The sequence below is a fragment of the Podarcis tiliguerta genome, assembly GCF_965153285.1.
Source record: "Podarcis tiliguerta genome assembly, chromosome: 1".
In the NCBI taxonomy this organism is placed as follows: domain Eukaryota; kingdom Metazoa; phylum Chordata; class Lepidosauria; order Squamata; family Lacertidae; genus Podarcis; species Podarcis tiliguerta.
In genome coordinates, this window is record NC_139534.1 from 53,971,040 (window position 1) to 53,995,233 (window position 24,194).

The following is a 24,194-nucleotide window of genomic DNA, read 5'->3' on the forward strand; positions in this document are numbered from 1 at the left end:
TTGTTCTGGGTTGTCAAAACAAAACAAGGGATTGCAAGGAGTTCCAAAAGAATTTATCCAAACTGGGTGAACTTAAAATAGCAAACACAATTCAATGTAAGTAAAATAAATCCTCATTTGACATATATAGTAATGGGGTCTGAACTGGCAGTGACTGACCAGGGCTGCACACACACTATATACCTTTAAAGGACATTCAAAGCACATTCCCCCTCAAAAGTATTCTGGGTACTGTAGTTCACCTCTCAGAGGGTTACGGTTCCCAGCAACATTGAACAAACTACAGTGCCCAGAATTCTGGGAAGGGACAGTATGTTCTGAATGTGCTTTAAGGGTGTAGTTTGTATGCAGCCTAGGAAAGACCTTGTGGTCATAGTGGATATCTTGGTGAAAATGATGTCAACAGTGTGTGTGGCAGCTGTGAAAAAGGCGGATCCCATGCTAGGGATCATTAGGAACAAAATAATGCTGGTATAATGTTTTTTATGGTTCAAACTATCAGGGTTTTGGGGTTTTTTTGTGATTATACTAATTAGCATGTTTCCTAGTTTTTATAAGGAGAGCCACATAAATCCTAGCAGGTTCTGGAGCCAAGTTTCATGTTTATGTCACAGCCATGCAACCCGAGACCAAGATGGAAGAACGTCACAGCAGAGCAATGCTGGTTTCTTAGTTTTATTTAGTAGTTCCTGCTGCCCAGAGCCCCCTGTGCCTGGTTCCCAGACATCAGGAGAAAGCCGCTCAGGAGTGGGCACAGCTGTTCCCTTTAGACCCACTGGGTTCAGTTTCTTAAAAAAAAAAAAAAACCACATACCTCCCACTCCCCTTCTTGTATATATCTTCAGAGATATAAATAAAATAAATTAAAAATAAGGGGGGCAGGGAGAGCAGCAGCTCGCAATGAGGAGGAAAATAAAACGCGGGACTGAAAATTATCCACCACACGGCAGCCTGGTTTCAGGTCTCACCGCAAAACATCAGCGCATCAAGCTCAAGGCTTCCCCACCGCCTTCTATTGCCACTTCCCCAACTTGGTCCCGTCCTCAACAGGCCCAAACCCTTGCAAGGAAAGAGAAAGCAGCACATTCACCATCAGTCTCCGAAAAATCTCATGCCGAGGTGATAAAAATTTCCTCAACGTCTCTCCTCCCCCCCCCCCGCCCCACATCCCGTCTCCTTCTTATTTGTTGCTGCTCCTCTTCTCCAACCTGCCTCTCTGTGCTGTAGAAAACATTTCCTCAGTGAAGGTTGAGGATATAAAGCAAATTTTTAAAAAAATCTTACAGGAAATAATACCAGAGGATGGAACCGAGTGAGTCCCAGGAAATGCAGAAGGTGCTGTCTTCTCACATCCAGCCTGACCCTCAACTGGGAAGGGGCAAAGCATGAAACCCACCCCACCCCACCCCAGAGGTTAAAAATACAATGACGGCAAGGACAGCTAGGCTGGGCGGTGTGAGGCTTGAGGGAGGCTAGGACGCTGCTACTTCTCCGTCAGAGAGAGCTGGAGGATGCGCTGCAGCTCCTCGTCCTCCTCGCGGCGCTGGCGCTCCCTCTCCTCCTGCTCCCTCGAAGACAGCTCCATGGCCAAGCGCAGCTGCTCGTCAAAGCTGGGGTAGGGCGGGGGCAAGGCCGAGGAGCCACTCCCATTGGTGCTGAGAGGTGGGCTGCTCTCGGGAGGAGGAGCGCCACCGTTGCCGCCTCCAGACTCCACTGGGGTCAGGCCTGGCCCCGCCTGAAGGAACATGCTCTCCTGGATAGCCCTGAGAGGACACAGAATGAGAAGGAGGCATCAGCAAACAGGGCAGCAAGATATGGCTACTTGGTCATGCTTCTCAGGCCTGGTTCAGGCAAGCTTGCTCAAGCTGCTCTCAGATATGTCCCAACACCCTCGGCCCAATCTGGGCTTCCTCCGTTCCCACACAACTGCCCAGAGCCTGCTGGATGCTAGTAAAAAATAAAGAAATGGGCTGGCCTTTGGCTCAGTCTGGTTCCCAGTGTGCCTGATAGCTTTCTGGTGCTCTCGGCATCAATACAATTCACAGGTTAAAAACAGTGCTTTTTGTGTAATTGTAATACACCTATTTTCACACCGAGGGTGCTTCAAAGCGACCTGTTTACTGAACATCCATGACCATTTGTTAGCCAACCTTGTCTAATCTCCCTGCTATCTAAAGGTTTGCAAGGAAGCTAGATGATGTTATCTCGAAGCAAGTGTTATCTCACACTTCCCAGGGCATTTCCACATCATTTTCCATTATCTTACATCAAAGATAACCTGACAGCTGGTTTGCCCAAAATGGCCAAATTCAAAGCCCTGGTGGGCCTAATTAGGCCTTTGGGCCACTGTGGCTTTAGCTGGTGGGGTTACTCAGTGAAGACCCTCCAAAGTTGACCTTACTTCATCGAAAGGCTCATCTTGTGATTAGGGGACTCTTCAGGCCCCAAGCCCCACACTTCAAATTGCTCTCAGAAATGAACCAGGGGCCAGTACAGTTGTTTAAATGTTGGTGATACGTTTGAAACACCTCATCCCATTTCACAGTCTAGTAGTTGTATTTTGCATTAATTACAGTTTCTGGGCAGTTTTCAAAGGTACTCCCATGTAGAATTTATTTCAGTAACCAAGCCTTGAAGTTACCAGGGAATGGAAACCCAAAGTATAGGCTACCCCCTTGTCTAGGGCAGAGCCACAAGCTGGTGCATTTGTCTCAAGGTGCTCTGCCCCACTTGGGCCTCTAGTGAGAAAGTGGGGTGTAGAAGCCCCCTAAACCGTAAGCATGATTCTTCAGAGTATAATCCTATGCAGAACAGACTGAATAGCATTCTCTGGACATAGGCATTAGGTACCCATCAACAATTTTTCCATCTTATCTGGATTGGATAAACAGCAGTCATCTAGCCTTTGAAAGGCTTGTGTTTTTTCTTCCTGTTGTCCCCAGATTGTTGCGTTGCATCATAACTGTGGGTGGGCTTCCTGCTGGGCAGCAACTCAGGAAATGTAGGAGAAAGGGGAAGAGGCTACTGCTTGTAGTGAAGAAAACGCCTCACTGCCTGCACAGGCCACACCACGACCCAGGGGTTTCCCCCCTGTTTGTTCCCTGGTTTTCACTCCTTATGCATTTCTATGCCCTACAAGAAGCCTAAAGGATCTCCCGTGATGCAGTCTATGTGTGCTCTTACCCACACTGCTGTACTCCACATCTCAGCAAAGGGCTTGCCCCAGTTCTGGATCAGTGCAGGGAATGTTCACACCAATTCTCTCAAAAAAGCTGTCGTTTACTGCTGAGATTACTGCCAGGGCAATTTTGCACGAGTAGTCTGTTTCAGTGACGAGAATAAAGCATCTTTGTGGTACTGTAAAGATTGTGGCCATTTTGCATCATAAACTTTTTGAGGGCTAAAGCCCATTTGGTTAGATGGAGTGGCTGCCAAAGTGGGAATCTACCCACAAAGTAGAGAGTGAACCTTTCTTTCCACAAAGTGAGGCCAACCTCCCCACCACAAGCAATACAAAAGATAGCAGCAGGTTTGCCACAATACTAGCCAGAGCTAGTTGGTATACAACTACATTCATTTGATTGTATCTGGTGGACCCACTCAGAGTAGGTGTGACTCTCAACAGGGATCTGCTGGGGTGACTAGGCATAGCAAGCTGAATCAGGTAAATAAAGATCAAAAGAAAGACAAATATGTTAGTTAACTAGCCACTCCTGGTCTTCATCAAGTCCAAGTTTCACTGCAGCAAACTTGGTAATGAATTTCAGCTAATGGCTGAAGTGATCTGAAAGCACCTAAGGCCACCTCTTTGCTGAAGGTGTGAGCCTGGTCAGTGCCTGGGAGACCACCTGGGAACCATCTGTATGCTGGAAGAAAGGTGGGATATAAATGTAAGAAAAATTAAATAACACCCCCCCCCGGCCTAGTCTCACACAAGAATTGCCATTTGAAACTTTGCGGTCTGCTTGTACTTTTAAGGAGGGGACCTCAAGGTCTGTTTCAATAAGTTCTGGGAGACTGAAATGCTCCTCTTGCCTTGGCTTCTGTGACTATTTTCATGTCTGATTTGTGTCTGTTTATTCCTTCATGTCACAACTGAGCAGTTTGACCCATGTAAACAACGGCATTGTCAGCAGATGACAGCGTGCGTCACATGAGAAGATGCACAGGCCAATGAACCCTGAATGGAATGGCTGTTATTTGGTCCTGAGATAGCGTTTGAGTAGGCATAGGAGACAGAATTGGAGTAAAGTATGTCACTTCTGGGCTGTCTGCACTGCCTGAATAGTAGGAGTAAACTAAACTGCAGTGTTGACAACACAGAAAAACAAAATTCCTGCATTGCAGGGGGTTGGACTAGATGACCCATGTGGTCCCTTCCAACCCCACAATTCTAAGATTCTGTTATCTCAGAAGTTACTGCTGGGAGTAAATTCCTGCTGCTTGAGAGCATGAGTGCAAATGTGCCTTCTGTCTTCTCTCAACTGCTGAATTTTAAGGAAGCTCTGTGCTTGTAGAGCAATGGGTACCATACCAAAAAATTGCTCATACCAAAAAACCTCCTTCAGGCTCTCTTAGCCTTCTCAGTTCTGTTGGCATCGTTCTCCAATTGGTGCCGGAAAGCGGGTGGTGCTTGCTTTCCACCCACTGGCAGACTGCAATTGTTCAAGAGATTTTCAAATTATTATTAGAAATAAGAACTGGCACCGCTGCAAAAACCCACAGAGGAATCTTACAGCTGAATGTGAAATATCACAAGCGCCTCCCAAAAAAGCCCCCATCCATGCCCCCAGAAGGATATAAAGCTGTACATCAAGGCAGCCTTATTTTCCTCAACGCGGAAGAAGATCCACGTGACAGATAAACAATCACACTTCATACTAGGCAGAGTGGCCAAATGCATGAAAGAGTAAGGTGAGAGGAGGTGGTAGGAAAACCAGCTAGGTCCACACAACACCCACAATTATGAAGGCTGAAGAGGGGAAAATTCTCCAAATACATTTGCATCTGCTTGAGCTGGAGGATTTTTACCCATCTTCAAAGTGTTTACAATCTGAACTATGCCAAGCTCAGTTTCTCGTAGCACCTATGCCAATTCCTGGGGATCTCCCAGACAGACGGGTATATCACTTACAAGCAGGCAAACTCCATTCATGGGTGACGCACTGGAAGCTAATTCAAGCACGTCCCAATTCCTTCATTGCCATTGTTCCCCAAGAGGGCGTTCCCATTCTGCTTGGTAAGAAAGAATGAGAGAAGGGGAATGTGAGGTGACCGAGGAAGATGCCCGGCACCCCGCTTTATAGTGGAATATGAAGGAAAACAGCTGGGGAAGAACACTGCATTCAGCTGATGGGGGAGGTCCTGTGAGGATATGGAGATCCTGCTCAGTGCTGTCTGCTTTTCCTTAAACCCCATTGAGGCAGTGAAATCTTTGAAACAGGATCTGGAAGCAGTGAGGGTGTGGATGAGGCCTGGCAAGACTGAAGCTCAATCCAGCTAAGATGGAATTGCTGCTGGTGGGTGGACCAAGTGACCACAAAGTAGGTTTTAGAAAATAATACACCTTAACGTACAGGTTGCAGAACTGAATCCGTGATACCACCTCTTCCTTCTTGCTATGGACACACTCACCGTTCCAGCTGTAGCTCCTCATCATAGGACGGAGGATTGGATCCTGGCCGTGTGTTGGTCAGAGCTTCCCAGATGGTCACCTGGTGTAACACACAAGAATGAATATGCTAAAACCGATAGCAAAGAGGCAGAATGGGTGTGTGCTCCTGCTGTAGCAGGTAATAATTTGAGGCTTGGACTTGGAATAATGCTAAAATAATAAGCCATAATGGTTTAGTTAAGCCATGGACTCTCTGGGAGGTCTGAGGCAAGCCATAATCTGATGGCCTCAGGTTCCACCCCCTCACACAAACACACACACCTGCAAAAAGGAAATATATAATCACCAGTTCCTACTGGGATGTAAAAGCCTTAATGAGATCAAGGTTTGCAAAGCACTCAGTGCTACATTTATAAGTGGCAGCCAAGAATTATCTCCACTCTGAGTGCCAACAACTGGGAGTTAGTTTGCTACACCACTCAATCCAACCTCTACTTGGTCCCCGCACAAGCATCCTGGCACCATGTGCCCTCCCTCCAAGAACTAGTTAGTCATGCCTGCCTGCTATAATGGGCCCGTTTTCACCCCAGCGCAGGCAGGTTTCCGCCCTCCCAATCACCTGGTCTGTCTCTGTGCCAGCATCCAGGAGGCTCTGCTGAATGGCGAACTGGAGCAGGTCATCATCTTCGTCCCGCATGGGCTCTGTACGACCTGCGCCCAACATTGTATAGCCCTGGGGCACCTCAAAAACTGATGGGTCCACCTCGCAGGGGAAAGGGTACACTGGGGGAGGAAGGGAGAACAATAGTTAGCACGCTGGCCAGTGGACTACGCAACTTCTGCAATGTCCTGTGTCACCGAAGACCAGTCCCTTCATCTTTGCCTCACTTTCTCCACCCATGAAAAGGGCTCTTAAAAACTTTTGCCAAAGGACATCTCCCTAGGGCCTAAGGCAAGCAGCAAATTGGCTGGGCCTCTGTAACAAAAAGTCCCTCCTGATTGTCACTACTTTGCAGGAGAGACTCAACACGCACCGGAAATTTAGGTTTGCGCAACTGAAGTGGAGGGCTCTGTTGCCCTTGCACAAAAAAATGCTGTTTTAAAAAGAATCCAGCTTTTTTGAAGTTTGGGAAGCGGTGCACTGAAAATTGCAGGGTGAGCAAATGACTAACAGGAAGCCATACCAACAGCCTGCAAGCAAATCAGGATGAATGTGGGATGAATGCTTGTTGGGGCATAGCTGGCCCACAAACCAATCAGAATGGATGCTCAATAAAAACCAGATACAATCTAACCTCCGTGTAAGCTTTGCGCAAGCAAATCCGGGTAAAAGTTGAATACACGGGTTGTCTGCATGAGCTTAAAGGTGGCAACATGCAGGCATAGCTCCCACTTTCTCAGGCACATCAATGGGAAACAAAAGGAACATGGCTGTGCTAGCATTCTTGAAGCGGAAAGACTTGATGTTTTAAAAAAATGACAATAAACACCTTGAGCCAATATGTCCATTTTTAAAATGTGATGGTCAGTAGCGGGATCATGGAGAAGGATGTGTCAGTTCTAGAAAGGAGTCACCTGTTTTCCAGTCACTCAGACATCTTACACTTTCACATCTCCTTCTTAACCCCGTTGTCTCCCAGTTCTGCAATCTGGGCTCACAGCCACTGCACCCTAATGCTGCCTCCCTCCCTCTCCCAGCCTGCGGGAACATCCTCCACCTCTTCCACTCTTCTCCCCTCTCCAAGGTTTAGATTAGCTGTTGGAAGTCCTGACCCTGGCTCCCACCCCACCCTGCTCCTCCTACCTTTGGTGTTGTTGGCTGCCTCTGCCCCAGCAGTCGGCTCCTCGGTGCTCTCTGGGGTGTGGGTGGGAGTACAGATTCGCACTGAGCTCAGCGGCTCATCACAGCCACACAAGTTACTAAAAGTGATCCGGGCATTCAGCACGTGGAAGAGGGGGATTTCTGGGGGAAAGAAAGAAAATGTACAAAGGAAGGTTGGGGGGTTGGTAAACCTCTATTTTCAAGCTTCTCACTGATTTCCCTCATGACCCAGGACATTCTCCCTTTCCCCACAACAAAGGCTGAGGGTTTCTCCAAATTGGGGACTGCACTATAAAACAGTATGATACAGCTTTAAATATAAACATTCATGGCTCCTCCCCAAGAATTATAGGAGATGTAATTTGTTAAGGGTTCTGAGAGTTATTAGGAGCTCCTTATTCCCTTCACAGACCTGCAATTCCCAGAGTTCCCTGGGAAGAGGGGCTGATTGTTAAACCACTCTGAGAATTTTGGCTTTGTGAAGAGAAGAGGGAACTCTTTAACAATTCATAGAACCCTCAAACTACAGTTCCCAGGATTCCTGGGGGGGGGGGGGGAGACAACAAATACCTGCTCAAAGTGGTATGATCCTGCTTTAAATTTAAAGTGCAGATGGATCTAGGTTTTTCTTTTCTGTAGGTATATTCTGCAATAATAGTGCATTGGTGGTGCATTTATAGCAGACATCATTCTGCTTTATTAGTTGTTCTGAGATGTTTTCCCAAAGTTATTGCATTATTGCCTTCTGAAGGGGCACTCTTGCACCCACCCAAGAACATTCGAGGTATGAAATGTTACAGGATTTCACCAATTTGAAATGAAGCAGGATGTCCGCTCTGAAACCTTTGCAGGCACAAATGACATTGAAAGCAAGGTTGTGTATGAACTACGCCAATACCTTCATGAGCACAAATAATTATGGATGTACAACAGAAAGAATGTCTGGAGAGGCGTAGCCCCACAGCTTCATTCTCTGCCTTCCTTTTTCTCTCTTCCCCTCTTGATCTGCCTCCTGTCAGCTTGTCTCCATGCCCCGCCCCCCCACCCTGAGTAGATAATGTCCCCCCCAACCAGCCAGGCTTCACACCTCTCACCGATTTTGACAGGGAAGCCAGGAGGCAACTTGAGGGTGATGAAGTCACGCAGCTTGGCAAAGTGGGCGTTGCTGATAGCCATCAGGTCAATTATGGGCGTCACCTGCTCCACCAGGGAGAGGGGATGGTCCTCGCAGAGCCAGAGAGTGGCCTTGAACCTGTCACACAAGGAGCATGTTAGTCTTCCTGGAGATTCCTCCAGCTCCCTGCCCCCAACATCTGCCCACGGAGAGACTGGGCCTGCAACTCCCCTACACGGGTGAATTATCTGTAGGGAGATGCTTTTATTTCCTCCACCTTTTGTTTCTTACCTTTCTCTGGAAAAATGAGTACCTTTTGTAAGTTACGTGCCAGCTGTCACATCCTGACATCTTCTTCCATTTCTGACCCCACCCCACTAATCCATGCAGTATCCCCCATCCTTCTCACCTCTGCACCTTGTTGGACATCTCAATAGGGCGGCCAATATTGCGGGACTCCAGGTTGAAGTTGGGGTCAAAGTATTCCTCAGGGGTAATAGACGTTGGGTTAGTTGGGCTGGCTGACTGCAGCACAGGGGCCTGCAAAAGTGAAGATCGGGGTCTGGATCTGGGCAGAAACTAGAACACCAACACTTTGGAGCCACACAATCCCTTCTCTGGCATATCCCCCTTGTGATCTGCTTCCCCACCTCATGTACCCCTAGGCTAAATTTGTGTGGCTGGGCCAGCATCTCCTTTCCCCATATATGGACAGGATCTGACCTGGTCACTCACCCCATTCTGGGCAGCATGCTGCTGGGCGATTCCCAGGAAGGACTGGAATGGAGTCTTAGAACCTGGAAGACAAAAGGAGGATGTCTAAGTGAATGAGTCCTCTCCAAAGAACCTACCACCAACTCCACCACTTTAGTGCAATTTATTTATCTTATTTGTATTTATCTGAAATAGCTTTAGAGTGCCTTTACACAGCAGTTCAAGGCGGCTAGTAACATTAGAATGACAAAATCCAAGGAAAATGCAGCAAAACAGTCATTGATAAGAGATAAAAGAGGCAGAGGCAGCAGATTAAAAAAGAAAGTGACCTGCCTGGGAGGTTAAGGCCAGCAGCTCAACAGACCAAATGCCTGCCAAGAAAGGAAGATCTTTGCATTATGGCAAAAGGCCTTCTGGGAGAGGTGAAGGTGGGTCTCTCTCGACAGAGTTGCAGGATGTAGGTGGCTACAGAAAAGGTCCTCTCTATTACTACCACAGATACCGGTATCCATGAACTGAATGATTTTTACATTATGGGGGAAGATCTACACAAGGATTGCCAGATGCATCATGGAACCACCAGCACCATGGAATCACTAGGCTCCTCTACCTGCCATAGCCGCTAAGGCTAGCCCATCTACCGCCTGACATCCTCCTTCTCAGACTCCTTCTCCATGAAAGTGGGTGCCTTCCATTGGCCTGCATAGCCCAAGTGGTCCCTCCCCTCTCAAACTCCTACAGTTATGCTGTGTACATATTCCCATTTACTCTGCCTCTCCCACCAGTGATTTGGAAAGCTGTCTACACAGGACAACAGCCAAAATCCATATCTATCCTGTTGCTTCTTAGGCAGCGGAATCAGGGAGGAATGAAGTGGCAGCAATATTTGCTCGGTGCGCTTGTGCCGTTTTCATTCTTGCTCAGCCATGGTTCAGCTGAGCGTTACATATAGACCAGGCCAATATTCAGTATACGCTGCTGCCATTTTTGTTCTCTTAACCACCAGGTGAAGCCTGTAAATGGGAGGAGCACATCATGACTAATGAGGACAAGTCACTTGTGGTCAAAGGGCAGGCAGGAGCCACCAAACAGCAAGTGCAGCACACAATTAATTGGAGTTCTGGGAATTGTAGGGTAAAATAATCCCTAGCAGCATGAAGGGTCATTGGATGAGTCAACACACCGAGTCACAACTGGAGGCGGTTCAACATCTGCTTTTACCTTTGTTGCGTGTCTTGTCCTGGTCTGACAGGTGCTCAGTACGGGTTTTGGTGACAAGCTCCACGTTGCTGGCACTGTAAACCTGGAAAAAGCAGTGAAGCTAAGCTAAACTTTGCTAAATTTTTCAGATTTACACACATAAGGAACAAGAATGGGGGAAGAGTTGTACCTTGGCTTCATAGCCGCTGATGTTTTCCATCTTCTCAGAGCGCCAGCCCCAGATGCCAGACTTGTTCCTGCAGAGAGGAAAGCCCTTAGGTCAAGAGCGATAGAGTTTGCCATTGCAGACCTCAGCTGCGCCCCCCGCCACAATGCAGCCTAAAGATATCCAATTCTTCAAATGCCATTTTCTCAAACATCACTGCTACAATGGAGCTTCATCTCTTCCAACCCTTTTCAGACTTGGAATGCCCTCATACTCTTCAGCCTAAAAGATAACCCTCTCATCAAATGTCAATTTCTCTCTCACACACACCTCTACCTTCACCTCTTCCGACCCTGCCCTTGAAAGACTTGGACTAGGGAGCTGCGAGTGGAGGTCTCTCCTCTGAGGGGAGATGGGGCATCTGCGATAACAGGGCTGCAGACACCTATGGCAGTAGAAGCTGGGGCCTTGGTTCCCCTCTTTTCTCATAAAACTAGTTGGTGCTCGAGAGCCTGGGCAGACTTCATCCTTCCCAGCTTTGGTCTCATGGGCCTCATCCAGTACCATAAAAAGAGCCCTGCAGCTGGATCACATCCATGGTCCCTCTGGTCTAGCACCCTTTTCCCACAATGACCAATCAGACGCCTCTGGGAAGCCAGCAAGCGTGATGCCATTAGCCCTCTCCTGCTGCTGTCCCCTGACAATTCCGGTATTCTGAGCAGCATGCGGCTGCCTCTGATCCTGGAGGCAGAATATAGTCATTGGGGTTAACAACCAGCGACAGCAGCAGCAGCACAGCACACGGTTCACACAGACCCATACGCTACCCTTCCCCCTGCCCCAGCTCACCGCTCAAAGGCAATGTTCTTGGTGTCCAGGTGGGTGGAGACGATGGGCGAAGTGAGCCGGCTGGCCACGTGCTCCTCGGAAGGCTGCATGGCAGCCAGCATCAGCTCCGGCTCATGCAAGGCTAGAGACAACGTTTCAGTGTACACCACCTGCTTGTCGTGGTCAACCTCCATCACCACAGCATTCTCATCTGGCCAATGAGGGGAAGGAGAAAAGAGGGTGGGGGAGCAACAGAGAGAAAAGCAGTCAGTATCATAGCCTCCCACACCTCGCCAAGCATCTCCCCAGAAAAGAGATATTCTGACCTTCGCCTTTAAAGATGTAGCTGCGGCGGCCCCGCTGCCAGGTCATGTGCTCAAAGCCCAGCAAGGTGGTGTCAACCCGCAAGTTTTCCCCACGCTTCCACACCCGGTACACGTCACTTGGGCATATCTTGGAGACCAGGGGCACTGGTGGCGGAGAGGAAGAGAGGGAGCAGAGGGAGAGGGAACATTGCTTAGCATCATTGACTTGTTTGCCACATTTGTATCTCACCCACAGAAACACAGGGAGCTGCCTTATACTGATCCATCTGGTCCACTGGTTCATCCATTTCTGTGTTGTCTATATCGACTACCAGAAGCTCTCCAGGGTTTCAGGATGGGAGGCCTATCCCAGCCCTACAGAGAAATGCCTGACTGAACCTGGGATCTTCTCTGTGAAAAGCAGGTGCTCTCCCATTGAGCTACAGCCCTTCAGAGAGGCGCCATAGCCTCTGTGTGGAAGGTCAAACTGAGAGACAACAACATGCTCCAAAGTACCCAATGAGTCTCATGGCTGAGAGGTACTTCTTGCCCTCTCTGCCTGGCCTCACCTCATTCCTTCAGAGTGTCACATCTCTGGAGCATGACTAGGACACCACGTGTCAGTAGCATGGATTCTGCTCCTTGGTGAAGCCACGGCACCCACCACAGAGAAAGGAGAATGCTTCCTTCTTCCTCAAAATGTCGTCTATGTTTCTGAGCTCAGGAGGGCTAAGTAGTTAACTCTTCGACTGCATCATTTCCCCAGGCCAAACTCCTCCCTTGTTGGATAGCTCTCTCCTGTCACCTGCTCGGGCTTTTGTGGACCACTCCCAGAGCTGAAGCACTGACTTACCCCAGCTGGTAAACTCCCACTTCATCTCCACGTAGAAATCAGGAGCCTGTGGAGATGGAGAACCAAAGTGAGGGGGCAGAGCATTGCAAGTGAGAGAAGGGGCAGAGAGAACAGCCAATCCGTGTTCTCTAAAGGGACTACATTTTGCTGTGACCATAATCTTATTAAGAGTCACACTTTGCCAATGGGAGTTCAATTAGATCTAGCAACTGCTAGCTAGAAAACCCAAGAGTGCTTTTGAGCATCCCAGGGGGTTTAAAGGAGAAGAGGGTTGGTGCTTCTGGGATGCAGAGTAACTGCTACCGTTGTCATCTTGAAACCATGCTGTTCAAATGCTTCATCTTCCAAGCCCCTTCGCAAAGGAGTGTGGGAGGGACAAGAGTGTTTCCCTTCTTGAAGTGTGCATTAGAAGAACATAGGAATGGTTAAATTGCAATGGTTCTGTGCCCACACAAAAGTGAGGGACTTAATGCTGGTGCTCTATGGAAGAAGTACCCAGAGAGAGGGTTGTGGCTTTTAATTAACACAAACACAACCAGAGTTTTAGAAAGAAAAGGAGATTCCAATAAGATCCTAAGAGAGGGCAGATTTGCCAAGATTTCTTTCTCCCTTTGCCAGGGGTCCTGACAAGAGTACAGGTTGGGCACCCCTATAATAAAATCTGTAGACACTGATAAATGCACAAGGACTGAAGTTGACTGGGAGTTGACAGTACATACTCTGCGCAGTTTGTTGAGCAATTCTGGGATGCCGCCCAGGCGCTGCGTGGCCCGCTGGTAATCGCGATACTGGAGCACCAGCTGCACCATCTCTGGGTCCCCTGTGCTTACTGCCTCCTGCAGGACTAGAGAGGCAGAGGGGGAAAATCAGTATTTGGCTTCTTGGCCCCACTCACTGTGCCCATCATCTTTCAAGTCCAAACGAGTTTCTCCTCTATCCTCACTCCCAACCAGGAGCAGACAGCCTATTGATCTGCCAAAAGGACATGTCTGGCTGCCAAGGGCACAGGTATCATGCCAATCAGTGCTCAGTTCCCAGGGAAACTTCTACCATCCTAGGCACGGCAAAGCAAGGCTCCAGAAACTTAAGCCAGAGAAGCAAGGATAGGTGCCTTAAACAAAAGAGCCGGGAAGAGTTCTGCCTTCAAAGCACACATATTACTCCAGTACTGGCCTAAACACTGGACTCTGGCTTTCATTCGTGTTGCTTACCCCTCAAAACCACAGCCCTCATGTCTCAGGTCTTTCATTTCTCAGCTGCTGTCTTCTCTTGCTCAGCTTTCACAACAACCCTTTCAACACATTCCTTCTATTTCCCCCCTTGCCTAGGATATAAGGAGATGCTTCAATATGAACTACTGTTATTGAGCCCAGTATTAGGCGGAAGCACTGCAAGGTCTCAAGCAGAAGGCTTGCAGCCTGATGATCCTGATGAACATGTGGCTCTCCAGGTTTTGTTGGACTCCATCTCCCATCAGCCTACAGCCAGCCTGGGAGTTGTGTAAGTGCAACAAAAACTGGAGGGCTACAGGTTCCTCACCCCAGCTTTAAGCAGAGGAGACAGAAATTGAAACGGACCAACATGGGGCACATACGCTTGCCCACTGAACCTTCATACCTGTCCAGCCGTTGGCATTCTCCTGGCCCACACTGGCATTGTGTCGCAACAGCACCCGGACGGATTCCAGGTTCCCCAGGCACACGGCCAGCTCCAGGGGCGTTCGGCCTCGTGGGTCCAGCATCTCAATATCGTGCTGCAAAAGAGCCACAGGATTAATGAGCTAGGTGGACATTCCTTTGCAGGAGAACAAAGGCTGAGGCTTTCTCCGCGCTGGGGCTCATTCCTGGAAACAGTTTTCAGTGCTAGGACTCAGCAGGGTTTTAATGCCCTTGCACCAGTATCTCTTGCAAAAGAGGAAGATTCATGCAGAGCTCGTCCCCAGATAATGCTGTCCCTGACCTACAAGGACATCCAGGATACTAGGATAGAATTCACATATCCTATAGAATATCCGACCCAAGGGACCATGACGTATCATATCCACTGGCCAGAATAGAAGAGCCGGCCTTGTTGCTTAATCTAAGCTTGCGCATGCTGATATTCAGATATTCAAAAGCCTTGATGGGACTGCAGAAGTGAAGGGCAGCACATTAGGGCTACAGTCCAGTTGCCCTTCAAGGAAGAATATCATGGCAAGGAGACCAACCTGGCCCCAACCACCAGCCAGAGAACCATCAGGCTACATGGAACTCACCTCCCCCCTTCCTACTCGGCTCCAACTCGCCCCAGGACTGTAGAATCAAAAGGGAGAAGTTTGAAGCGCTTGCCCCACCCATTGGTCAAAGGAGCTGGAGCCAACAATTCCTATTTAAGTGAGAACACCAGCAAGGGAAGGTTACCTACCCTGGCCTCCACTGAGCATAAATGCCCTCTCTTATAGCTCACCACTTTGCTCTGGCCTGGAAGGACTGATCTCTCTCCCACTCCACTTCCCTTCTTCCCTTTCCTTGTGTGTCTCGTCTTTTCAGTTTGCAAGCCTGCTGGCAGGGCCTGACTCTGTTTTTGAACCACTTTGGGAGACTCTTGATTGCTTGAAAAGTGGGGGGAAATCTAAGTATGTATGGAAATCAATTAATGTTGTGTCTTGGCTTTCTGATGAAAGGACCTTCTTTGCAATGGCAAATGCTGCCTTGTTCCAAGATGCAATTAGAAGGGGCCATTCACCACAAAGGCCTTTGTCCCCACATGATAGAACAGAATAGGGACTAGCCCAGCTATATTGTGAAACAACCTGTTTTGTTTTTAATTGTAAGAAGAGTGCACTCAAGTGCTACAGAAGGAGAGTACACGGCTTATGAATTAAAGAAAAGAAACAAAAAACAAACTCACAAGTAAATACGCTTTTGAGGGATGGATAATAAAAATGGATCAGGAGACAGAGCTGTAGTGCTTTGTGCAGATGTCATGGGCACCTTCCTTATGCTGAGGGTAGTGTAATCGCTTCAAGCACTGGGGCTAAGAATCACATTTTTTAACAGCTGATTACCAGCAATTCACCAACAATGGGAGTGCTTGCTGCAGAGACGTCTGGCTGCTTCTATCATAGCTCCAGAATCCTTCTGTGTTACCTGGAACAGCCCAGAGTCTCTTATATCCTACATATGTTGGGCCTATTTTCACTCCACTTGCAGACTAGTTGACCACAAAGTATATTTGAAAATAGTCAGAATGTTATTTCTTCTACCACCAAGTTAAGTCATATGCAGGGTGGCTGAGCATCCTAAAGCATCTGCAAAGAAGATGTAACAGCAGCCGATACCTTCAGAAATTCAGGATGTTACAAATCTGCCCACCCTGCCAAGCCATTCCCTTGCCTAGGCTCCATCCACTCAAAGCTCCATCCACTCAACACCCACTCTGAAAGTCATAATTTGATGGAAGCACCACAATATTCAGAAAGAATTTGCCTCTGAATGTCAGCTGCTGGATACAACAGAACACTGTTGACCTCAGGCCTTGCTTGTAAAATTTTCAGATGCATTTGGCTGACCACTGCTGGAAAGAGAATGCTGGACTAGATGGAGACACCTGACTTTCTCCAAGACTGCAACCTGAGTACAATGCAAAGGTGGAGCATGAGCTCTACACACCAAACCATTTCTTTGACCTCACATTTGATACTGCAACATCCATTTTACAGAAGGAGAACCTGGTGAGGCAAGTGACCTTGCCAAACTGAACACAAGGCAGAGCCCCAAACCCGCCACACCATTTCGTTCCAAATATCTGCCCTGACCCAACTTTTGTTGCAATGCCACTGTATGCCATACTCTGAACTGTTCCTCTCCCACCTTTCCCAGACTGCCCATGACTTTTTAGAAACAAGATAAAAGCAAATTCAGATACTTTGTCACTCAAGGGGTAATTAGCTCATGGAATTGACTGCTGTGAGGTATGTTGATGGCCACTAGCTTAAGTTAGTTTCAAAAAGGATTTGATAAATTCACAGAGGACAGGTCTGTCAACAGCTACTAGCCTCAACCACCAAATTAAATAGAACCTCCCTCTTCAAAGGTAACATACCTCTGAGTATCAGCTGACAACAAGAGAAGGCCATCACCGGAGTGCCCTATGTAATTAGATTCCAAAAACATCCAGCTGACCAAACCTCTGCCCCAAATTCCTTTCTTTTTGGGATCCTCCCAAAAGTCACCCCCCTTAGATCTACCAATCAGTTCATTCCCCGTTTCCCCCTTCCAAAACAAGAAATGGGAATCATCATTATCTCAGGTATCATCAGTTATCTCCAGTCTTCTTTTAAGCCATGCTCCCTGATCTACATTTCTCCCAGTTCCAAATCAGTTGCCAGGCAGAACTCTTCCTGTCAGTCTTCTCCCATACAGGTATTCTAATGACTCTGTTCTCTGGGTTCTAACTCTAGGTGGGAGAACCAAGAGTTTTTTAAAGTATAGATGCTCAGCCTAGCCCTGTGCTCAGCTGTGGTCCATAGGGGCAGGCAGGAAGGAAGGAAACCCTGTGAAATTCCCCTCTCCAATGCAACAGGGTGCTAGAGCTGGAGGCTCTAATAATTGAATTGAATTGAATTTTTAAGAGAGACCCATACCAGCTGTGCACACGCACATCAACCTTTAAGGATTATTTTGCCTTTCTCCCTTTTCCTCTTTTCCAAAATGGTGGCTATCAGTGCACTAAACATGAAGCCACCACAGGAAGGTTGTTTTTTTTTTAAAAAACAAAACACTAGGCCTCGATTGCTAGAGGATGTTATGGGACTGAGTATCACGGCACCCTTCAGAACCAACTGAGTGTGCTGATCCCTCGCGTGTCTTGCCCTCATGTGCCCAAATCACTATGAGGGGGCCTAAGACGAAAGAGCAGTGGATTCTGGGATTCCAAACAGATGGCCTCAAATGAGGATTGCTGTTTGCTTCAAAGCTTCAACTGCCAAGTCTGATGAGGAATTATGAGGTTGGGGATTCCCAGCCCAAAAGAATCATCAAACATCTATACAGCTATTCTGAAACCACCAGTTCGGCTGGGGTGAGGAGGGAAGAGTTACAATCCAGAGGTACAAAGAGAAGGAATGGAGAGAGGGGACCAAGAGTATTACAAAGGTGGGGAAAAGGTGATGATGCTATTACGACTGGGGGGTCAAGAGATGCCTCTTGGGCAGCTTTCCTGCTTGTGTGTGTGGCGTGGCTGGGAGGGGGGGGGAGTTAACTGGATGTGGCAGGTTTAACAGGATGCAGATGGAACAAACCTAGGTTAGCAGCAGTCAGATATACTAGGTGCCAGTATCTAGCCCTTGTTCATTCTCCCTCCCAGTGGCAGCAGCAGCAGCAGCAGCAGGGCTACCAACGGGGGGGGGCGAAGGGCTGGGACCATCTTGGAAGGATCCCACATCACATCCCCCTCCCTAGCTGCCACATCTCCAACTCCGGCTGGAAGGGGCGACCTGGAATGCGGGGTTAAGGAAGGCGGGAGTCCTAGGAGATTGGGGGGTGTTGAGGGGCTCCCCCGTACCTGTCCCTTGCGCAGCTCGCTGTCCAGCGCCTGGTGCCGGTTGTGCCAGACGAGCAGGTGCAGGGGGAAGGCGTCTGTGATGCGGGCCATCCCGTCACCATGTCCCCGCGCCCGGCCGGGTCTCTGCTCCGATCCCTCTCTGCCCGAGGCCTTTCCGGGTGGTGGTGGCGGCGGCGGCGCTTTCCCTCCTGCTCGGTTTTGCGCTGGGCCCCGCTGCGACGGTGGCGGCGGCTGCGCTCCCGGGAGGAGAGGCAGGCAGGCAGGCGGAGAGGGAGGGACGGCGGGGCGCACGCGCGGCCTGGCCGGGGTTCGCTCGCTGCGGCTCCCGGGGCCGACCCAGAGCTAGGGAGCGGCGGGGCTGGGGGAGAAGGGGCGGGCCTGCGGGGCGCAGGGAGGAGACAGCGGCGGCAGGGGCGCGGAAAGCTGGCCCAGGCACTTTTCCGGCCTCGCTCGCTCCCCGCTCCAGCCCACGCGAGAGGGCCACGCTCTGGGCGTCGAGGACAGGCAACACCCCTTGCGTCACCACCGGCAGCGGGAGGGAGCGGAGCCGGCCGCCTTGGGCAGCCTGCCTCCCTCGTCAGCCGCCAGGGGAAGCGGGCGGAGGCGAAATTGCAGCCCCCGGCAGCAGGAGCCACGGCCTCCTCGGGGTCCTCGGTCCCCAGAAGGGTGGGCGATTGGGCCGGCTTGGCTCCGCTTGCTTGCTGGGGGCGGACGGGGAGGCTGAGGCTGCAGTCAGATATCCATTCACCCGAGAGGAACTGGAAGGGATCCCAAGGGTCATCTAGTCCAGCCCCCTGCAGTGCAGGAATCTCAGCTAGATCATACGTGACAGGTGGCCATCTAAGCTCTGCTTAAAAACCTCCCGAGGAAGGCGAGTCTACCACCTCACCTGGAGTCCGAACACCTTTTACTCTCCGGAAGTTCTTCCTAGTTTGGTCAAAATCTCCTTTCTTGCGACTTGAATCCATTGGTTTGGGGCCTATTAAGCTCTGCCGAGTTTACTTCTGAGTAGAGATACATGTAGGATCATGTTCAGTTAGAGAGCCTTCTTCCCCTTGCATCTTTTATTATTCAGGGAAATAAGAATCGTACCAGGAGGGGTTGCGTGTGGCTTCTGGTTAGTGGCGAACTGAAACCTGGAGCTGCCTTCTAGGCTGTTTGCCTTGCCAGGGCTCAGCTATGAAATGTGGTTCAATAAACTAGTGCACCTAAGCATATGCAGAGTGCACCTTTCTCTACTGAGTAGGAACACCCAGGACTCCAGCCAAGCTTCTTGAACCTCACACAACTCATTCTAGAAATTAAACTCTATCCTTCCAATCCTAAATATGGACTATCCACTGCTTTTTATTTAAAGTTGTTTTGTGTATGCATCTTTCAAGCCAGAAGGATATAGGACTGGGAAATCATTTCTAAAAACACATTCCTAGACATGTGCATTCAGAAATGAGTCCCTCTGTGTTTAGTGGGTATTAGGTCACAGGTATTGGTCATCCAATATACCCCCTGGGAATAAATCTCATTCAGCTCAGTGACGCTTAATTCTGAGTAGACATGGATATGATTATTGTACTAACAGTCTTTCAGGAATGGCTCCCTCAGGTTTTCACATGCAAGACCTGCTCTCTACCTGCTTGGGGAAGTGTTGCCTTGTTGCAGACTTGTTCAGTGGTTGAAGTAACAAAGTAGTTGGCACCCAGTTAAACCTGAAGTTGTTTTCACCTGTCATGGAGTAAACATGCCTTCCATGACTAGGCCTAGAAAAATGTAGCACAGGAAGTGTAGAGGAGGCACCTTTAAAACAGCGAGGCAACCTTTCCTTTGGAAAGGTTACTATTCCTTCTCAAGAGTCAAGAAACATGCTCTGTGAATCATAAACCCTCCACCTCCAGTCATACACCCCAGCCTGTCTTTCTCTCCATTTTTGACAGAGAAGGGTTCCATTGGCTTTTAAGAGTTCTGTGATGGGCAGAAATTCAACAGGGAAGCTTACTCCAACATGGCTTCCTTTAGATTGTGAAAAGCTCCCCATTACACTTCTGCCTCAAACAGATGCTATTAAATTATTATCAAATGCTGTTAAGAGGGATGGGGAAATGGAATTCCACTGGGCCATGAAGGTCTTTTATGGAGAGAAAAGTATTCCAGCTGTTGTGTTCAGCTCCAGCCCAGCTGTGCTCAGTTTGTTTTGGGAAGTTCATTGAGACTCTTGTATCAGAAACAAGCAAGTCTTGTGGCACCTTCAAGAATGATTTGTTGTGGCAGAAGCTTTCATGAACTAGCACGCACGACATCAGATGCATGAAGTGTTATCCTCAGTTGACAGATAATATACACATGCACATAGCTGTAGAGGGGGAAATGTAAACAGTGGGTCCAAGAGGCTATAAAATGCAAAGGGTTGCAGCAGGTCTGTGACGTTTTTTGTGCAGAGCTCAAATGTATACAAGATAAGCACAGACTGGTGTACTCTCAACTGCAGTCACTATAATCCTATTGATCTTTCTTTGCTGTTTATTGATGCTAGTGTTTTAAGGTGTGTGTGTTTTTTCTTTTTGAGAGTTTTTGTAGTTCATGAAACCCCCCATATGGGTTCTATGGGAAGAGTGGGGCATGAATCATTTACTATGCAATGCTAATTCAGCACTTCCATACCATGTTTGCAGGGGAGAACCACAGTCCCCATTAAGTCCAAATTGAACAGAACTGAATTTGATGATAAATTCTAATTTAGCTATTTTATGCTGGAGTATGCCTTAGAAACCTTTTGTGTGTGTGTGTGAAGCATAGCAATATTGAGGATATCAGAAATGTTCTCCCACCACTTTGTTTATCCTATGGGGACAGCAGAAGGACTTGGTTTGTTAGTGATGCACTATATTACGTTGGAGCTTGAGACCCATAGGAGAGAGTTGGTTGGTCACCTATTATAATGCAAGAATTTCTTGACATATTTGTGTGCTTCCTACCATAGATTCCTAAATGGATGCTTCAATTTAGAGCAGGGGTGAGGAAACTTTGCTCCGCCAGATGCTACTGAACTATAGTTCCCATCAGCCTTGACTAATGGCTGACTGGGGCTGATGGGAGATGTAGTTTAGCAACACCTGGAAGACCAAAAATTTCTCATCCTTGCTCCAGAGAAAGGAAACAGAGCACCCATATCACCATGGAAAACACACAATCTGCATGCCTATGGTCCCAGCTTCAGTCTCCATGGACTTGGGGCTGGATTCTGCCATAGACCAGCCTTCGCCAACCTGGTGGGCTACAGCTCCCACTATCTGTGACAATTGGTCTTGTTGACTGGGGCTAATGAAGGCTGTATTCTTAAAACACCTGGATTGGATACCAGCTTTGGAAAAGCTGGAGTTGAGAACCCTGAGCCAACAGCCCAACTCAATCTACGTCAGCGACACGTTTTACGCATTCTGATGCCGAGAGCCACAGAAGAGCCTGTGTTTTTCTAAGCTTTGTGGGTTTTGGATTTTTTTTATTATAAAAACAGTCTTTTTATCCCACTCATTAAAATCACATTCAAAAATCGGCAAAAAATCCATAATAATAACCCAGAGAGACAAACCAGAGATCAATATTTACAAACACTGCAGGGAAAGGGGGGGGGGCTCCCGCTCTACCCCTTCCCCTCCCAGGGCCAATCGCCTTGGGAGGAATGTGGGAGCCATGTAGCAGAACAGGCAAAAACTCATCACATGAGGCGGAGTGGGGGGGGGCATGCAGCAGAGGCAATCGCATGCGCTTGGGGCATGACACCATGGGGATGAGAAACCTGATCCCCAACCGAAAGCCATCTACCCCTAACCCCTCTGTTAAACCGTAGATGGAGGGAAGAGGAGGAGGAGGAGGGGTACAGGGTCAATTCAACCTGATATTTCTCCCCATCCTGTGGGAGAAACCGTAACACTGCTAGGGGCAGGGGAGGTGGTGGGTGGGGGGAGCTGTTAATACAGAGGGATACTGGAAGGGAGGGGCAGAATGGGCCTAGTTTTTCCACACCCAGCCAGGCCCCCCCTTGGCACAAAGATATTTACAGAATCCTTCAGACACTTGGGACTTGGCACAAGGCCTCATCCAGGCCGAGCTTCCAGTGACCGCACCCCCCCACTCCCCCCACTCCAGGCTCAGCCCAGAGAGGCCCTGAGAGCAGAGGGGCCAGGCAGCTCAGAAATCTCTTTTGGCATGAAACCTGCTGCCCCTCCCCTCTTTCCACAGCAAAGCGAGATGGGCATTTGGCAGTAGAGACAGCAGAGCAAGAGGCAGTTCTCATCCCACTCCAAGGAGAAGATTCAGAGGCAATAGTACAGAGACTGGGCAAGCCAAACGCAAGGAGCTTGTCCAGATTCGGCCCCAGGGAGTACGACTTTTTGCAGACTCCACGGGGCCAACTGGGAAGGGCACAACAATAATCTTGAAATTTGGCACAGTTGATAAGAGAATGCCTGGGAGAGCAGGGTGGCAAAAGGCAGAGGGCAGGCCACAACTCTGAGGCGGCAGCAAGAGCAGCAGCAGCAGCCGCTGCCCCAGGTCAGGAATTCAGGATTTGGAATGGCAATTGGCGGGACCAGAAGAGGGTGGTAGGGAAGGATTCAGGACATGAACTCAGGGACGAAGGGAAGAGAACAGAACAGGAGCAAGCCTTCATTTTTTTGTTAGACATTTTCGTTACAGTGTAAGAGTTTCAAGGCAATTCCTTATCACACTCTAGAGTGCAAACCCAGCCAGTGCTGAAGGGGATTGCTTATGGCACAGTGGCTGCCTAGCCGATATTCTGTGAGTGACGGGCGGCGGGAAATACACTCTTTTGAGCTATCCCATCTATGCCAGAACCAGGGCGCCCTTTTCTGCAGGGGGCCTGCTGTGGAACCGTACGCCAGAGCCTGGCGCTGGAAAGAAAAGGGGCTGGGGACATGGGTTGTTGTGCCGATGCGTCTCTTCACCTCAGCTGGTGTGAAGGGACTCACTCACCTGAGAGGACATGCCCTGCCAGCCACTCCATGGGGAGCAAGGCCTAAGCCAGCAGGCTCTCTCGTGAGTGCGCTAGCGCATGTCTGGAAGCCACAGGGGAGGAAGCAGGGAGGACACAAGATGTGTGGCACACCTCAGGGCATCTCCTTCCATTGGTCCTATTTAGAGGCAGGGCTTTAATCCCAGCTTTCCTTCGTGGGGGCGGGGTGGGGTGGGGTAGACGCTCATCCACCTTGCCAACCAGGCTCCTTCCCCTCAAATGGGTATTGGTCCCCCTGTGCTGGGGGATGGGGAGAGGGAAGTCTGTCCCACACCTTCTGGATGCCCCACCCCCTCACTATAATACCCCAGGGGGCTGGGGTGGACATCACAATGATCAGCGAAAGGAGACAGGAGAGAGGGTGGGGATGGTGGACAAACCCAGCCAAATAAATTAAGGATGGGAGAGGAAGTCAAGGAAGGTCAGAGGCCGTTGGTGCTGCTGCTGCTGCGCTGGAGCAGAGGGACCTTGCTGAGCTCCACCACCGGAGAGCGCGGCTTGTGTTTCATTTTGGGCACCCTCTGAAGCAGCTGCTGGGCTTCCTGGTAGGCTTCGCGGAGCTCCTTCTTCCATTGCACCAACTCCGGATCGCTCTGGAGGAGGAAAGGCAAAGGATTAGCATGAGGGCCCCCTAGAATACAAAGGAGACAGCTCTCAAGGCAGCAGCCATTATTTTGCTCAGGGCAGGAGAGGGTAACAATCGCCTTGGACCTTACAATCGGCTTGGGAGTGCTGCTGCCATAACTGGTTGGTGCCCAGTTGGCACTTACTCAGGCAGTGGCTTCTGAGCGGTGGCTCTGGTTTATGGAATACCCTCCCTGGCGAGATGCATCCATCTCCCTCATTATTAAGGTTTGGGAGCAACTTTAAAACATTCATGTTTAACCAGGCCTATGACGGCTGGAAGATACTGTTCTTGGCAACCCCTTGACATCATTAGCTGTGCAAGCATGTGATTGTTTTTAAATGTTCTAAACGTTGTCAGAAAACAACCACCAGACTAAAATT

General features: G+C 49.1%; 3 protein-coding genes across 5 annotated transcripts in view; all 3 read right to left on the reverse strand.

Moving 5' to 3' along the window:
• The window catches only part of MAX (MYC associated factor X), a 703,696-nt gene that overhangs the window by 497,706 nt on the left and 181,796 nt on the right, over positions 1 to 24,194 (reverse strand). The gene's annotated exons all lie outside the window — the stretch shown is intronic.
• Positions 660 to 19,004, reverse strand: ANKRD13D (ankyrin repeat domain 13D). 2 transcript variants are annotated; one of them, XM_083443299.1, is made up of 15 exons: positions 18,161 to 19,004; positions 14,234 to 17,053; positions 13,336 to 13,460; positions 12,617 to 12,662; positions 11,785 to 11,928; positions 11,480 to 11,669; positions 10,655 to 10,721; positions 10,486 to 10,567; positions 9,286 to 9,347; positions 8,960 to 9,090; positions 8,531 to 8,688; positions 7,419 to 7,577; positions 6,234 to 6,397; positions 5,635 to 5,714; positions 660 to 1,763 (listed from the first exon to the last, which is right to left on the reverse strand). In XM_083443299.1, exons 2-15 carry the CDS (start codon positions 14,355 to 14,357, stop codon positions 1,484 to 1,486), a joined length of 1,812 nt encoding a protein of 603 aa, XP_083299425.1. In that variant the 5' UTR covers positions 14,358 to 17,053; positions 18,161 to 19,004; the 3' UTR covers positions 660 to 1,483. The 2 variants fall into 2 exon arrangements, with proteins under 2 accessions (XP_083299425.1, XP_083299424.1); XM_083443298.1 differs by having other exon boundaries at positions 14,234 to 14,369; positions 18,161 to 18,741.
• Positions 21,633 to 24,194, reverse strand: part of GRK2 (G protein-coupled receptor kinase 2) — a 38,627-nt gene continuing 36,065 nt past the window's right edge. For both annotated transcript variants that reach the window (XM_083443127.1, XM_083443126.1), the window contains exon 21: positions 21,633 to 23,779. In XM_083443127.1, coding sequence (XP_083299253.1) covers positions 23,609 to 23,779 — 171 coding nt within the window. In that variant the 3' untranslated portion in view covers positions 21,633 to 23,608. The remainder of the gene's footprint in view (positions 23,780 to 24,194) is intronic.